Source organism: Streptopelia decaocto (assembly GCF_964273445.1).
Source record: "Streptopelia decaocto genome assembly, chromosome: 5".
NCBI lineage: Eukaryota > Metazoa > Chordata > Aves > Columbiformes > Columbidae > Streptopelia > Streptopelia decaocto.
This window is the reverse complement of record NC_138659.1, coordinates 34346470-34363371: the sequence shown is the minus strand read 5'-3', so window position 1 is coordinate 34363371 and position 16902 is coordinate 34346470. Positions and strand designations below refer to the sequence as shown.

At 51.0% G+C, this 16902-nt stretch overlaps 1 protein-coding gene across 2 annotated transcripts in view; it reads left to right on the top strand.

The window, feature by feature from the left end:
- CDH23 (cadherin related 23) overlaps positions 1-16902 on the top strand; it is a gene marked incomplete at its 5' end in the record, with an annotated part of 191770 nt that overhangs the window by 86820 nt on the left and 88048 nt on the right. For both annotated transcript variants that reach the window (XM_082054336.1, XM_082054337.1), the window contains 2 exons: positions 3215-3293; positions 15081-15193. In XM_082054336.1, coding sequence (XP_081910462.1) covers positions 3215-3293; positions 15081-15193 — 192 coding nt within the window. The remainder of the gene's footprint in view (positions 1-3214; positions 3294-15080; positions 15194-16902) is intronic.

Here is a 16902-nt window from a genome sequence, read left to right as displayed (position 1 = left end):
TTCCAGATTATTACTTTTCTAAACCTCCTTCCTCCTTCCCTAGAGGAAGAGAGTTATTCTGTTCTGGTGTTCCAGTCCGTACCCCCCACCCGTGTCCTTTCAGTGCTGTTGTCTGTGGTGGGGGGGTGAGTTGTTACTTGCTTTAAGAAATATCGAGTATATTGAGGAGTTTTCGAGAGCTGCAGGTTCATGCCACAAATACATGGGGTGAGCCCTGGGCATAGCTGTTGGTGCTGGGAATCCGCTTGGGGTTTCCACGAGTAAGTGGAAGTCTTGCCAGGTGTGTTTGGCTAGAGACGGTGGGGAGATCCCCTCCAATTTAGGGGTGCAGCTCGCTACCATGGAATCAGAGCACAGCCTGTCCTGCCCTTGCTGTGCCAAAACCTAGATAGTGACAGGAATAGTGTTGTGGTGTGGTAGGATTTTGGAAGAGAAATTGGGAATTGTTGAGATGTGGTTGGAGAGAGGTCAGTTTTTGTCATGGCTGTGACCAAGGGCTTGGTTTGGGGTATTCTTCCATTTCTAGTCTCTCTGGTTATCTCTACTGGTATGGGGGAGAAGATGTTTTCATGATCATCACAGGTACTAATGGATGAGTACAGCCTATGTGTAGTGTCATGTTTTGCATCATGTCATCTCCCACCTCATTTAGACACATATTGAGTGATTGTGCTCCATCTGCATGAGTTGGTACCACTCGCTACAAAACCAGAAGTTGCCTCCAGGGACATGGATGAACATTATCCTTGTCCTGCACACTTGTTCACCCTCTTCCCCAGAAGAATCGAGGTTGGTCCTAAACATCGTGTGGGTGCGCAGGGACGGATCATCCATCCCTGGGAGCTAGAATCTGATAGTCTCATGGATATTGAAGCCTCTTGCAAAGGAGCTGGCAGGACGGATGGAAGCCAGGTGGGCTGTGAAGAGGTGGCCAGGCCCCTGCCGTGCTGTGGTTCCAGGAGAGGGCATCGAGGAACCATAGGGAGCTCAGCGTCACTCTGGCACTTGTTTCTCGGTCACTGGTGACACATGGCTCATCCCTAGGATGGGCTGCTGAAGGGGCTTGTGGAGCAGGAGGACACACACAGGGCTGCAAGAACAGGAGGAGACCCGATCTTGGAAAACTGTGGGGAAGAAACCATCCTCAGTAGCTTGCCAAGGACCAGGCGAACCTTCCTAGCAGCACTGCTTCTTGGGATGGGATATCTGGATGATTTCTTTACTTTGGATGTCTCCATAGCACGTGCTGCTGATGTATCCGAATGAGATTCCCTCTCCTCCCCTCCCCAACTTTCCCGACTGCAACATCTGTGCTCGTCCTGTTATCTCTCTCCACAGCCCTTCCCCTTGGCTCCTTCGGGAGGGCCCTTTCCCACAGATAAAGCAGCCGCGGTGTCGTTGGGCCCATTGCTATTCCTGGCCATGGCGGGGGCCCTGCCTTCTCCCACACTGCCTTCCCTTTGCGCCGCGCCGCGCAGCAGGTGACACTTGTCATTCCGCAGCGCTCCCTCGCTTGTGACAGGCGACGAGCGAGCTGTCAGACGGACCAAATGCCTTCACCCACCGCCCCTGCGACGCAGCAGCTCCCGCTTTGCTGGGGAGGAGAACAGGACTTGTGCTTGCCCCATGGGGACAGCCATTAAAGCAGAATATTCTACGGGAGAGCAACTCAATCGCGTGCCTCTCCTTTTTTCTTTCCTGTCTGCTTTGCCTTGCTCTCCTTTCCACATCCCTTGCTCTGCTTTCCTGCTTTTCTAGTGCTTTTTAGCTCTCCTTGCTCCTGTGGAAAGGACAGTTATTGTCAGTGATTTAGAGGCTCTCTGGCAGCGGCTGAGCCTCACCAGCCGAGTGCTGCTCAAAGGCCAGTGACCTGGGATTTATGGCTAATGTTCTCGGTTAATAACGTGGATTTACTTAAGGAGTCTATTGAAATGCCCTCGGAGATCAGGGAAGGGGCAGCCTGCCTGGCCCCAGGAACATTCTTTATGGCTGGCAGTAGCAAAGCATCTCCATCCGAGCCCACATGGTGGGGAGAACTGGGGAGGCAGCAAGTTCCCCCTTTGCACTGGTTTGGTTTCTGCAGCAGCTCTTCCCTTTGGCCTTCAGCTGATGGATTGCAGGGCAAACGCAACGCTGCCATCCCACCACGCTCCCTCGTTAGATATGCAAACGCCTCTGTTGACATTTCCTTTGAGGGCAAAAAAAAAAACCCAACATTAAAATAGCTTCTTTTCCCACTGTTAATAAACCAATGAAAACAGGAACAGCTGAGTTGTAAATCTTTTCACACTACATTAATTACATGCACGTGCCTGTGTTTGTATTCACATGGGCTCACTGCAGTGCGGCGGGGGACATACAGCTTATGGACTTGACACGAGTGCATGATGTTTTGATTTAAAGACCTAAGCAAGAATTTGGGCTCACTCTTATGTACTCCATTGGTTTTGGGGCACTCTGGCCCACGTGGACCTTTCTGCTGGTTAGTAAGAAACAGGTTTGTCCTTTAAGATGAGGAGAGTGAGCTGGCCGCTGCAGAAGCTCCTGCCCATGGGCAATCCCCTGTTCTCAGCATCTGTCCAACCTCCTCCTCCTTAAAGGTTTCAATTAAAATCTCCGCAGCTCCCTCAGTTATGCAGCTGGATGCCAATAGCCAGCGCAAGCATCCCTCGTCGCCTGGCTGCCTTGTTTGGAGAATGCAGGGGGAGAAGAGGACCACTTGAAATTGGGAAGGCGATGGGAGATAAAACTGATGTAGTGGCCAGTGATGAAACTTGTGGTGAGAAGGAATTGCTGCCTTTGGTTCTGGAGGCACTGCAGAGTGAAAATCTCTGTGCTGGAGGAGCGTGTGCTTTTGCCGTCAGCCAGAGCCTCTCTCCAGTCCCTACAGACGCTTGTCACGGTACAAACCTCCTGCAGGGTCAAGCTCAGCCTGCTCAGTGGTCTGGTTAGAGGAGATATACTGTCCTGCCCTTAGCATCACCAGCGGCATCCTGGGGTGGGTTAGCAGAGCTTCGCAGCTTGCACAAGAGTGACGAACTTGAACTGCCCTGAGAAGCAGAGGTGGGATGTTTCCGTGACGCACCTTGTCCTCGGGCAGGTTTTCCTCAGCATGGCCTGTGATAAGAAGTGCAACGCCTTGGCAGGGCACCCTGGTAGCCCCAGCAGTGCTGGGCTGGGGTGGCTGTAACCTGTGTCTTCTCTCTCTCCCCAGGGCACCACAGTGCGGATGATCACAGCAATCGACCAGGACAAGGGCCGTCCCCGGGGCATTGGCTACACCATTGTTTCGGGTAAGTGACAGGGGGACACAGTGGGGACCCCAGCAGGGCCACAGGAGCTTTAGCCCTGCAATAAGCCTTTGTACATCCCGTGCCTAGCAAATTCTCTCTGGCTGGGTTTCTCCTTGACTGTGCCGCTGTTGGAGTGTATCATTCCCGACGTCTCCCTTTCCGTGAGCAACAGGCATTATTGCTAACAAATCCGACAATATCTCCTAGTGAAACCTTTCAGTCCTAATGATGAGCCGGGCGCGTTCTGCACACAAACAGCTCCGCTTCACGCAGCGTCGCGGAGCAGACCTGCAAAGAGCCGGGCGTAAAGCTCTTGTTGGCGGTGCGGTGGGTATTGTTTGGGGAGAGAATGGCACTGATTGCAGGTTGAACAGCTCCCGGCGGTTTCCGTGGCATTTCCCACATGTTCTGTGCTGGGCTGTGGTCTCCCGAAGTATTGCCAGGGCTTTGCAGGCGGGGGGCCAGTCCCATGAGGATGTGGGGCTAGAGAATGAAGCTTGATTAGAGCAGTAGAGTTTCCGACATCCACGTGGTTTAATCCTGCCTTCTCAGAGCCGCTCTGAAGCCCAGGAGCCCTTCTCTGTGTGCGTGGGTAGGTTGCTGAAGCTGTTATAGCAAATCACACATGGGTCCTTGTCAGGCAATGCTTGACCCCCTTGGGACCATAGCTCAGGGACCTCCCTTTGGGAGTAGGTTTTCCAGGTTGGTTTGACTGTCTCTGAGGAAAAAAATACGGCTTTTTGAGGTTATAAGGGAATTAAACTTCAAACAAACTTGTGTCTGTGGCACCTGGTGCTGAACCCTAATCACTGTGTGATTGATTTTGGGGACACTCCCTGCAGCCCTGCAAGCCTTAAACCTCTTGTCAGCCTTTCCTGATAGCAGAAGACCCAGGGCAGGGCAGGCTGGGCAGGCACTTCTAGATAAAACATACCTGTGCTTTGGAAAAGCTAATTCTGGGGTCTGGAGCCATCTCATTTAAGATACACAGAGGTCAGTGAGCCTCTGACAAGTCTGAATTTGATGGTTGTTGGGCTGCGCTCAGGTGCTGCTGTTGTTGGTCTGTAACCTGGGGACAGACAGACTAGTTGGGTTAACCCAGGAGTGAGGGGCGAGTCTGGTGGGTCTGGTTTGTAGCCCTGTTTCTGGCATTGCATTTGGGGAGGATCTTCACCTCCTCTCCTGCTGTTCCACACGCTCGCGTGCTGCCTGGCAGCTCCTTCATCTACACGTGCAGAAATAATCTCGCAGCTTCTCTTCCTCAAAGTCTGGCTGTACCAAACACTCTTTTCATCAACCTCTGAGGTCAAGGTGATTTCACCCTGATTTTCAAGTCCATTCATCCCGACTGCAAGTATCCAGGTCAGTCTGCCTTTGAAGATGCAAGGATTATTTATTCCTCTAATTCACTCTGCAATTTATTCTGATATTCCCCTGGCAGGAGTTAAATGAGAGATCCCCCAAACTGCACGTGTCAACTGGTCACAGTGCAGCAGGGACTTTCTTTTGACTGATGTGGGCCCTTTGTCGCTGGACACTGGCCTGAAACCTTGATACAGTTTTGCAGCTGCCACTGAGCTATGGTGAGGATGCAAAAACCTTCAGCTTACAGTAACCTCACCCATCTCAGAGCCTGACGATGGTCAGCAGCTTGGAAATCACCTTTGTGCTGTTGGAGTGTATCATTACCAACGTCTCCCTTTCCGTGAGCAACAGGCATTATTTCTAACAAATCTGACAATATCTCCTAGTGAAACCTTTCAGTCCTAATGATGAGCCGGGTGCGTTCTGCACACAAACAGCTCCGCTTCACGCAGCGTCATGGAGCAGACCTGCAAAGAGCCCAGAGCTCCTCTGAACATCTGCTGGTGGCCATGGGCCCTTTTTCTGACGCAGGATGGGTTGTGCTGCAGGTATCTGATTTTCTTTTGTCAGCGCCAGCGCAATACAAACAGGTCTGGGTTTCCAAGAGCCTTTATCTGATGGCTTAAACCTACAGAATCAAGCATGTAATCTATTGAGGGTTAATTTGCTAAACGCACCCATCTTCTCATGGTCACATCAGGCTTTCTGCTCATCGGGTGGTCGCGGCTGCTCTACCGAATCCAGAAAACCAAAATATGAATCCTGATTTTTTACCTGGAGTGTTCGCACGCGGTCTTATTTTTATATTTCTCTTTGGTTCCCGTGCAAAATAGCCCCTTTGCGAGCGTCCTCTGTTGGTGCTGGGGCAGCCGCCACCGCGGCTGGTGGCAGGGAGCCCGGCGTGCCGTGGGAGCCCGGTGACAGCGGGTGCGGAGTGCCGGGCAGGCAGTGCGCTGCAAGCACCCCAGCGTCTGCTCGTGTGTGCCAGGAGATTAATCCCCGCTCCCGGTCCCGCCCGGCAGGGGGCAGCTCTCTCATCGGAGAATCAGGCAGAACACATCAAAGAGCGATTAAACTGCTTCGCGTTGTTTTATTGTTGCCCAACCATGAGAGTTGCGCAGTGTTTTTGTAGCCGGCCAGGAGCTGTTCTCCTGGCGGCACCAGTGTGGTGCAGAGCGGTGGTGCTTGGAAGGGTCACCCTGTGGATGGACAGAGGGGTGACTGCAGACACCTGCTGTCACCTCCCCCTCATCCTCAGCCTGACTTTGGCTCCAGGTTCAGGTTTCCAAAGCCCCTGAAGCCGAGTGTCAGGATGAATTGAGCTGCTTGCCAGAGGCAGAGTTTGCCTTTGGCTGGGTTGCGGTCAAGATGTATGGCTAAGGGTCAATTTTAAAGAAAACGTGCTTATGAGGCAAACAGCTTCTTTTTCTGAAGTCAGCAAGGGTGAGCCTCCTCCGTTCTGGTCAAGGCACTCTCACGCTTGCAATAATTTGATTTCTGCTTTTTAAACATGTTGCCTTTAGATGCCTGAGATTCCGGACATGGGAAGCAGCTGCTAGCGTGCCTCCAAAATCCTGCTCACCCAAGGCAAGCGGGTTTTTGGGGGAGGCAGGTAAAGCCTAATTAACTTGTCATTATCCTCAATCACTATGGTAAAGGTCAGTGAGCAGATTTTGTGCGTGAGCTGGTAAATTTTTATGGCAATTTTGCAAAAAAGCAGTCTAAAATATGGGAATGGGGAAGCAAATTAAATTAGAAACCAACTGTAAGTAAAAGTGAAAATGGCTGGTGGAGGTGGTAATTATACCTGGCACTAACACAAGGGGACGTGGCGGTGATTCTGTTCCCGTTTCATGGCAGGGGATGGGTGATGTCTCTTCCCGAATTTCAGGCACAGGGCTCACACGTGGCTGGTCTGATTTTACCAGCTGGGGTTGAATATGCAGCAGTGAGAGAGCTGAAAAGCAACCTGAGGCATTTATCATTCCTTTGGTATGAATATCTAAAGCATTGGTATGATTTGGAGGCGGGGTATAACAATTAATTTGGAACTGCCCATGTCCTGTTCTGCTCCATCCCTCGGGTAGCTGTGCCTCGGGATACACCACTGCAGCTCTTATTTATACGGCTATCTCCAGCACAAGGTCTTCCCATGACAGGAAAACAATAAAACTAAAAGATTAACCATAACCACATAAAATAAGACTTAAGATCTGACTTCATGGCGCCAGCTTACAAAGCTGTTAAGCCTGAAATGACGAAGGAGCGCTGGTTGGGCTGTGTCACGGCTCTGGGTGGGTGTTGTGTCGGGGCACACCAGCCTGCCTGCTGCCTTCACTGGGAATCATTTCTACATCTTATAGGGAAAACCATTCCATTATATCTCCCCCTTCCTTCCAACTGGAGCGTTTCAACCCAATTAAAACGTGCACCTTTTCACCCGGCGCTTTGCAGGGAGTGCGGTCACCACCCTGCAAAAACCCATTTGAAAAAGGAATCTAAATTGAGACCTCGCAACTCGAGTTCCCTTGTACCAACAGGCTGGTGGGTGCTGGGGCTCCCATTGCTCCAATGCGTGTTTCTGCTGCTTTTCTCAGGAAAACAGGAGATCCAGGCAGCCAGTGGCCGGTGCCCCACAACATCCCTCCCTCCCTGTTTCCCTGGCTGCTTTGACAGGTTGGAGATGCTCAGCCGCTGAGGTCAGGGCTGTGTTTGAAGGACAGATAATTAATCCAGCAAAGTAATCCACAGTTCCTTTTTCGGCAGATTTATGGAGATAGCCTCTGTACCAGGAACTCTGCCTCATCATCTTTCATTTCCCAGGCAAAGCGAGTGACTTGTTGTATAACACGACCTGTTCTAGATAAGGCTTTTCATTTAGGGGAACTCTCCGGTCTAACAGAGATTGATGTTTGCGGTGGGAATGGGGGCGCTGGCGGCAGGATCAGCCCTGCGGACGGCACTGTGTTTTCACGTTGGCTGCTGCACGTCTCCTGGGGCGTGGGGAAGCCTTTTGGCTCCTTAAGAAAAAAGACTTTTATCTTGAATTAAACAGCAATTTAATTAATAGGCAAGAGGGGACTTTGGCCCACAAGCTCGTTAGGAAAACGTACTGTACCACCACAGTCTCGTGCTTTGCTTGCTAGCAATAAACTTTGGGTTTAATTTATTTCCAGGACAGTCAGGAGACTTCGTGTCTCCTGACACGAAGATGTGAAGGTGAGCTGTGCTGCTTGGGCAGGTATCAAAGGGTTAAACCCAGGGAAAAGGCGCCCAAAACTCAGTGTCTGCCTGCCTGACACGTTTAAGGTGTGGTGATGGATGGGCGATGGCAGATTGCACAGGAGAAATCCATACACCCTTCATCCTTCCCAGGGCGTGGAGCATCCTGCAGGAGCTCAGGGCTTTCGGTCGGGTGAGCTGCTGCTTGGGGCTCCTCACAAACACTTTGGGCATTTGTACAGAGCTGGTTCTTTCAGGAGACTGATGCAGCTCCTGGCAAAGCGCTCTCTTCCTAAAGCTGGCGCACCCCAAGGGGAGCATGAACTAAAAATCATGGTTTGCACAATGTAATAGAAGCGTGAGTTACAAAAGCAAGAGGGAAGCGTGTCCACAAAGAATTGTTCTCTGTCTTCCTCCTGGTTTTCCTACTAAGGAATAGAATATCACATATTTATATATATATACGTAAAAATGGGTGTGGTAGTTCTCAGAATATGTTTCATGTGGTCTTAACAGACCTAGAGTACCCTGCTGCCTTCCATGTGAAAGCGCAGCACGAACCCTGGAGGTTCCTTGAGTAGCCCAAGAGGTCTCCCAGCCCTCTGACAACTTCCTTTGTGTTTTGACCTGGCTTAATAAAGCAAGCAACGCAAACCGCTTCCCTGAGTCCCTTAAACTGGGCACCGGGGAGGATCCATCAAAATAGGACCTGCTCATTTTAATATTCCCATCGCCGGTTGGCCTACGTTGCGCCGGCTTTTTCCCACCTTCAGCTTGCTTGGTGAGCTACCAGGGTGTTAAAGTCCCCATAAATCACACCTGCTGGGAGGGCCCTCCAGCGTGATTTAAAGGCAGTCATCATAGCAGAACACGTCTGTAGGAGGACACGCTGATGGGCAGAAAAGCGCCTCATGCCGAGTTATTCATCAAAAGCTGTTTTTCCACCCTGGCAATGCGAGAGGATGAGATGGCACAAAGAAGAGATGGTGTCTGCGGCCACAGCCTGTCTTTTCTTGGCTCGGTTGCTCCTCATCCTCCTCCCTGCTGCTAATGATGCTTCGTTGTCACGTTGGCATCTTGCTTTGGCTCCCTGGCAATCCAGAAGTCACTGGAAAGAGATACGGCTGGGATAATGGTTCGCATGGCAGGTGGTTCCCCAGCAAATGGCCTTTGGTAATTAAAACTATACATTCTTGTTTATGTGTAAATATGAAACACAAGCATATTTTTGGTTTAATTTCTGGGACTTCCTGTTTAACTTCCTGGGATTTAATGTGTATTCACAACGTTGGCAGCCACTGGAGAAGGATGAGCCCATGCTGTCTCTGCTCGTTTTGGGCTACAGAAAACAACTGCCTCTGGGATGGGGTTAGATGAGGGGTTTTCTGAGAGGTGTTGAGCTTGGAGATGTGGGGGCTTTGTTAAAAGCTGACGCAGGTTTGTTACCGGGCGTATTGTAGCGTACTCTTTGCATGCTCTCCCAGTGGGTCTCCCTATTGCTGTGGGAGAGGCAGGAGAGGATTTGTGGGTCTCTGAACCCAGATCAGGCACGGTTGTCGTTAAAGAAGTGCTCATTCTATGTGTTTGGTTCTTGGGCTGCGGGGTGAGCGCGTGTCCTGCATCTGCCGTTCCAAGGCGGCAACGCCTGGGCCAGCCCATTCTCTGGGGGCATGCACGCGGCCTTCTGCACCGTGTTTATTAGGAGAAAATCCTCCATGAGCTCAAGTGAGGGCTGAAAGTGTTGCATTTACAGAAAAGAGCTGCAAATAAACATTTACGGTGGCTTTCCTGCGTTGCTCTGCTTGGCTCGACTCACTATCCTGCTGTTGGCTGCTCTCCCGTCACAGGTTTTAGGGTTAGATTCATGGAAAGAGGAAAGGTTGGCAGGAAAAAGAAGCCAGGGCAGGCAGTGCTTCTGATTTGCCTTCCCTTTGAGGCACCGAGCCTGGCTTAGACGATGTGGGAGAATAATGGTTGCGGTCCAGGACTCAGCATCCTTTCATGTGATGGATTGCACTCGGAGCAGGAACCTTTAAACTCTGCGGGCTGTGTTCTCCTCTCTGGTACCCAGCGGCAGCTCCGGGGGCTCTGGGAGGGGGATTGCACCGCGGCTGATAAATCTCTCCTTTTATTTTCTCATACTGTACATTCAGTTCTAAAAAAGGGAACTGTGTGAGCATTTAATCCGAGCTGCTTCTGTGGCTCTGCAAGATCAAAAATTCTGCCGGTTGTGCTCGAATGGGCAATTAAATCTTTTGGGGAAGATACTAAAAATGCCTGTTTGCAGAGCGAGCGTGTGCGGAGGAGTGCTGGCACACAGCACTGCGCTCAGATTGGGTGTCCCAGAGGGAGAGATGCACTTTCTGGGAGCAACAAACCCAAGTCCAGAGCAGGAGGAATGGGCAGTGTTTCCTAGATTTCACACCGAGCGAAGGAATAAAGCTCAGGTTGTCATAATCCCTTTTCCTTTGGAAATAACTTGCTCCCTTTGAATTTAAACGCTGGGTGAGGTATCTGGCCTGGTGTGCTTCCCTGCGTATCGCACGGGAGCAAGAACTGAAGGTGAAGAGCAGCAAGGTGGTCACAGCAGCTGATGGGCTATTTATACGATGATAACTGTGTCCGTTGCTGACTCTATGAACCACATCCAACAGCATCTATTTTGGTGCCGAGGAGCCCTGACAGAGCACATTTTGATTAATAAATTATCCCGCACAAGGTGTGTGATGGGTTCCCCTTTCACATCTCATGAAAGTCATCTGCTCTGAGTTCAGCGGCTCGGTGAGGATGCGGCTCGTCGATACAAACAGCCCTTCATGGCGTGAGGAGCGGGAAAACTTGCCTGCATGGGGGAATCGGCTTCCCCTGGCTGACAGGCAGAGCTGGGCGATAGCTGCATCTCTCTTTTCTAGGGATTTGAATGATGCTTAAAGGCTAAAGGGATAGGGAGAAAGGAGGAGACACCAACATCTCGTTTTTCCTTTATTTTTTTTCCTCCTGGGTTTGAGCCAGTATTTTAATGGCCTTTTTAAACCGTGAGAGCGTTGGCTGAGGGCAATTAAACATTATGGCCCTCATCTATAACACACCTCATTCTCGCAGTGTTTCTCCAAAGCGATGCCTGTGCCACCATCCGTTCCTCAATGAGCCTGGAAAAACACTCCGAATGGGCTGCTGTGATCCATCCCGCTGCTCCCAGTCCAGCTCCACGTTGGTCTCTACCTCTCTGGTCCCCTGCCCGGCTGTGGTGGATGCAGGAGCTGCTTTTACCCACACGCAGATGGAGGGATGGGAAAGTTTTCCTCCTTTTTCTCCTTCTCCTTCTCCTTCTCCTTCCTTTTCCTTCTCCTCTTCCTTCTCCTCTTCCTCCTTCTCCTCCTCCTCCTCCTCCTCCTCCTCCTCCTCCTCCTTCTCCTTCTCCTTCTCCTTCTCCTTCTCCTTCTCCTTCTCCTTCTCCTTCTCCTTCTCCTTCTCCTTCTCCTTCTCCTTCTCCTCCTCCTCCTCCTCCTCCTCCTCCTCCTCCTCCTCCTCCTCCTCCTCCTCCTCCTCCTCCTCCTCCTCCTCCTCCTCCTCCTCCTCCTCCTCCTCCTCCTCCTCCTCCTCCTTCTCCTCCTCCTGCTCCTTCTCCTCCTCCTTCTCCTTCTCCTTCTCCTTCTCCTTCTCCTTCTCCTTCTCCTTCTCCTTCTCCTTCTCCTTCTCCTTCTCCTTCTCCTTCTCCTTCTCCTTCTCCTTCTCCTTCTCCTTCCCCTTCCCCTTCCCCTTCTCCTTCCCCTTCCCCTTCCCCTTCCCCTTCCCCTTCCCCTTCTCCTTCTCCTGTTCTCCTTTTCCCTACCCTGCTTTTCTGAAGGCCATCTTTACTTCCCCAGCACTTGAAAGAAGAACTTCCCCTCTGCTGCCGAATGACCTGTTTATTCCTTCTCTTTTCCTGCTCTGGTTCTGTGTGGATGTGCCACATCCTTGTCTGGATGGGGAAAGAGGTGGAGGACACGTGAGTCTCTGTTCAGCAGCAACCAGAGCATGGTCTTGGGCTCCCTTCTCAAACCAGAGGCATGGAAATGAAGTCCCCATTTAGAAATGCTTTGGCGGTTCAGACCAGCTTCAGGTCAGGCAGTAGACGGCTCAAACCAGGACATGTCCAGCAGCTGGTAACTCCTGAGCCAGGTGAGCCATCATTTTGTCACCTGCTTGGTGTGGAGCGGAAGGTCCAGTGTGCCATGGTGTGAGCACTTCTCACAGGAAAGTATGCAGGAGGACACCTTCTTGAAGGTCACTTGGCTTTCCTGTCAAGCATGGCCATGATAGTTCCTGTCTCTGTCATTAAAATAGCTTGCAGAGTGCAAACTTGGACATGGAAAGGTCTGAGCTATTCTGTATCCTCCCAGAAATGGGATTATCTGTGGATCTCGACTGGATTTGGAATCCTTGCAGAAGGTCTCCATCCACTCTGTGTTCTCCATCTCACAGCTGTGCACTGAAGCCTCTCTTCAAAATCAGTGATGAGCAAACCGCGGTTTGCTGCACTGATGTGCTGTGCTTAGCACAGGCTCAGCGTCCTCCTGGGCTGGGAGCTGATGGAGAGGAGATCCAGACAGGGAGGAGAAATAGCCCAGAGGTGAGGAGAGTGACAGACTGGTGGGGGGAGGGAAAGACAAAATTGGCTATTTTTCCCCCATCTCTTTCTTTTTTTCCCTCGCTCTGAGGAAAATTAGAGAGATTTTCTGCAAAGAAAGCATCTCCGGGGAGCACACATTGGTGGGCAGAGCGAGTGCTTCAGCCGGGATCGCTGGGCAGAGGAATAATGAAGCGGTGCTTGGAGAAGCATTGTCAAGGAAATTGCGAAAGGCCTCGGAGGGACAAGTTTGGAGACACCTCTTCCCTTCGGAGGCTGATTTGCAAAGCTGGCAGCTCTGTGCTTGCAGAGAGGTGCCTGCGAGGGCATCAGATGCGTAGCTGCTGTCTAGCGCTGCTGGGGAGGCTGGGCTATGAACAGCCTCTGATGTGCAGCCTAGCAGGGCGTCTCGGTCCCTCATTTATTCGTCCATCCTTTAACAACTGAATACGAAACACGTAACTGTTTTTAGGACAGGGAGCTCAGTGCTGTGTTCAGTCCTTTGTGTTAAATTCCTACTCTATTGACCTATTTCCACTAAAATCCATTGGTCTCCGCATTCACAGATTCGTGTTAGCAGAACAGTGTTTTGTGATCAAAAAGGTATTTCATTACACTTTATATTAGGGGGTGTGTGCCAAGATCGCCCTGATGCATAAACTTAACCATGGCAACATGGCATCCCGGAGCATTTAAATGCCTTACAGCACAATGTATCTCGTGGAGTGTCCTTCAAACCTGGTATCAGAAGGAGTCTCCTAGAGAGCCCACTGTGAATTACAGAGCAAAGGTGGGAAGTCAAGACAAAAAGAGAATTGCCTGAGGAGGGAGACCAGAGATCTTCATGTATGGAAGGGGAAGATTATTATTTTTCTTTTTTAAAAAAAGGCTGCTTCTAATATTTAAGGTAGCCATGCACCAGTTCATTAAGCTGGCTAGCAGGCAGTGGGCCATTTAGCTGGAGAGAAGAGAGGACCAAGGGCAGAAATGGGAGGCATTGGTCTAAAAGGAAGATATAAAGGCTCAGAAGTCGAGGGAAAAGGTATTGTGGAACTTACGGCTCTAGGATAGAGCATAGAAACTGGAACCCAGTGGTTTTTGAAGGCCAGGGGGGCTCCAGGGCTGTGAGGGAGGGACAAGGCAGACCCGGAGGCTTTGGCCATACCAAGAAAGGTGCAGCTGTGGTTAACACAGGCTTGGGTGATGCTGAGCGATGGGAAACAACTTTCTGTGGCAACACATCCATCTTGCGGCTCCCTTCAGGGAAATGACAAATGTTGTGCGTGTTCCGTTCATGCGGAGATGCATTGAGAAGACAGGTTTGGGTTTGTTTGTCTTTTATTATATATTTGGGTTTTATTTTTGACCGGGATGAATGTAACATACCTGCAGGGTTTCCTCACTCCAGTTTGAGGCTGGATCAGGGCTTTCTGCACGTTGTGAGATGCTGATGGGCGTGGCGTGGGTGGCCATATGCCTGCATATGACCTCCCTGATCATCACTAATTGAGCAGCCACCTCTGGCATCATGTCAGGCCGGCATCAGGTGTCCCAGGCTCCACGTGCCAACTGTTCTCTTTTGTCTGGCTGACAGAGAGAGGACCTGGGACTGTCACAAGTGCATTCCCAGTGCAGGACATTCATCTCGTGAGCATCTGCTGGCCGCGAGACTCAAGTGTTGTCTCAGTCCTCACTGTGTGTCTGATTCCAGAGGAGCTCAAGGGAGAATGGGGTGCTCCGGGGAGGCGGCACAGCCTCCTGTGGCACCCCCAGCTGGTTCCTTGCACATCAGGACCAGCACAGAGGCCAAGTTCAGCTCAGATAGAGGAAAATGAGGCAGCTGCAGGGGGTCAACACATCCACCAACAGTAGACACCTACACAAGAGCATAAAAGTGCCTATAGTGCTTATTCTGATACTCTCCCTATCACCAAACGCATCCAGCTAAGAAATTTCCTGGGTTGCATGTGGATTTTCTGTTATTTGATGTATTTTGTTTCTTTCATTGACCTCTCCACTCTCTCCTTGAATACGTGTGGATTTTTATCCTCAGCATCCTCTGGTCTGTGCCTTCCTCTGATTAACCTGAACCGATGTCCCTTCACTCTTGTATTCTAAGAGAGAGGCTGTGCCCACCCCAGCGACACAGCTGTTCAGAGGGGAGGGTCTGCGTCTGGTCTTGGTTTTGGCTGTGGTGTTGTGTGTTTTCCCTTTTAAATTCTCCAGCTGCCCGCAGCATTCACGACTGCATTGCCTGTTGGAAGGAAAGCTCTGTTTTGAGCCCCGAGCTGGGGCAGGTGAAGGAGTTGAGCACCACTCTAGCTATTATTAATATATTGCAAAGTGCATTGGGGTAACGTGGAGGGTTTGCAGAGCCCACTGCAGCCTGTGCCTGGCTCGGAGCTCCTGGCCTGGTGGTGGCTCTGCTCTGTAAAACCTCTCTCTTTCAAGCACCAGCTCCACTCATGCATGGAGACCGATTGGAGAAGAGACTCGTGGCCTCCTTCTTCCTCCTCTGCATTACCCTCCGTGCCATTTGACATCCCCTCAACCCACTGCTTGTGCTCACGTTGTCTGGGTTTTTTTGTCAGGTAACACCAACAGCATCTTTGCACTGGACTACATCAGTGGAGCCTTAACCCTGAACGGGCCGCTGGACCGGGAGAACCCGTTCTACAGTGCTGGGTTCATCCTCACGGTGAAGGTGAGAGCTCCTCTGTCCAGGAGACACGTTGGCAGAGTCGGATTGGGAGGGCAAGCTGCATGGGGACAAGGCTTTCAAGGTGGAGGAGCAAATCTGGGACATGTTGCTCCTGTGGCCATCCTGAGTTGTGATGTGCTGTTCCCTGGCCAAGCCAAGCCAGATGTCTAGCACAGCCTCCTTGTATCGTGGCCCAAAACGTGGTTACCTTTAGACGGGTGGCAAGAGAGGTGGTGGATGAACCATCCCTGGAGACATCCCAGGCCAGGCTGGACGGGGCTCTGAGCAACCTGAGCTGGTGCAGATGTCCCGGTCATGGCAGGGGGGGCACTGGGGGAGCTGGGAAGGTCCCTTCAACCCAAATGTATGTAATTGCATAAGCTCATTTCTGGGTGCCCTGCCTGGCTTCCAATTAGATTTCGCTCTGGTTGTATCTTTTGGCAGCGTGCAGATGCTCTGGGATGGAAAATAACATGAGACACCTACATTTGGGCACCTGAATTGTGCCAACTTGTTGCCTATTTCCCATCTTTTCCCCAAAAAAAAACTCAGAAAACCAGGAGCATTTTGTCACATGGGCAGGCAGTGGTATAACAGGGCACGGTGTGCATGTGCCCGGCACAAGCGGGCACAGCCAGGGAGCGATGCTGAAAGTTGCTTCATCAAGAAAAGGCACTGAAATGTGCCCACCAGCCCCACCTGAGAGCAGTTCCCTGGCTCTGCTTGCAGCCCTGTAATTAAAATCAATACCAAGCTGGGCAGCAGGTTGGAAACACATTTAGCAGTATAGATTCTGCTGGACCGGGGTGGGGAAAAAGTCAGCATCATAGGAAGGGGCATTGATTGGGAGGGCAGCAGCCAGCACTTCTCCTCATTTTGGCAAGTGCGATGCTTTGTTTTGGGGGGGCAAAGAGACAAGAAATGACCCCTCTTGGTCCCTTGGTCATGCTGTGGGGCTGTGCGCACGGTGAAGAGATCCACATCCATCCCTGGTATGTCTTGGTTTGGGGCTTTATAGCTTAAACTCAGTAGAACTCAAGAGAGGGAGAATTGTCTGTTTTTAATAGGGACAAAATTATCTGTTTAATCTTGGAAAGGTTTGTGAACCTGCAAACTTGCTTGTTTTCCTGCCTGCATGATAACGGAGTTCCGGCTACATTCTGTTGATCTAGTAGATTTTATTTCCCCTCCGTACAAGCTGTGCATCCTCCCACAAACGCCAGCTCTCTGCAGCCCGCACTCTGGGACCCCAAACATTCCCTGCTGCTCTCGTCCCAGAGCACGCGGTGAAAATACAGCTGGATCGCGCCGTGTTCGGATCAGCCTGTTCTGCTGCTGTGAGCAGAAGCGCTGAATAGCGATGAGCCAAGTGGGTCACGTTAGCATTGCTTTTCCGTGCCCACAGCAAAGCGAGACGATCCGGAGGACAAGAGGAGGGACTCTGCTTGAAAAGGCTGTTTCACGAGCCTTGCTTCGCTGGGGATAAAATCTGCACTTTATTCTTTTGCGAAAGTAAAATTAAAGTCCTCCTTGAGACAGAGGTGTGATACAGAGTCATGACTCAGCTCTGTATTTAGACACATATTGCCAAACCTATTTTAAGGTCTAAATCTTGTTTTCCTCTGCTGCCCTAGTTTTTTGTCTGTTCAGTAATACGAGGATGGTCAACTCCCTCCTCCTGATCCCACCTCAGGAGACAACAGAGAAGTACA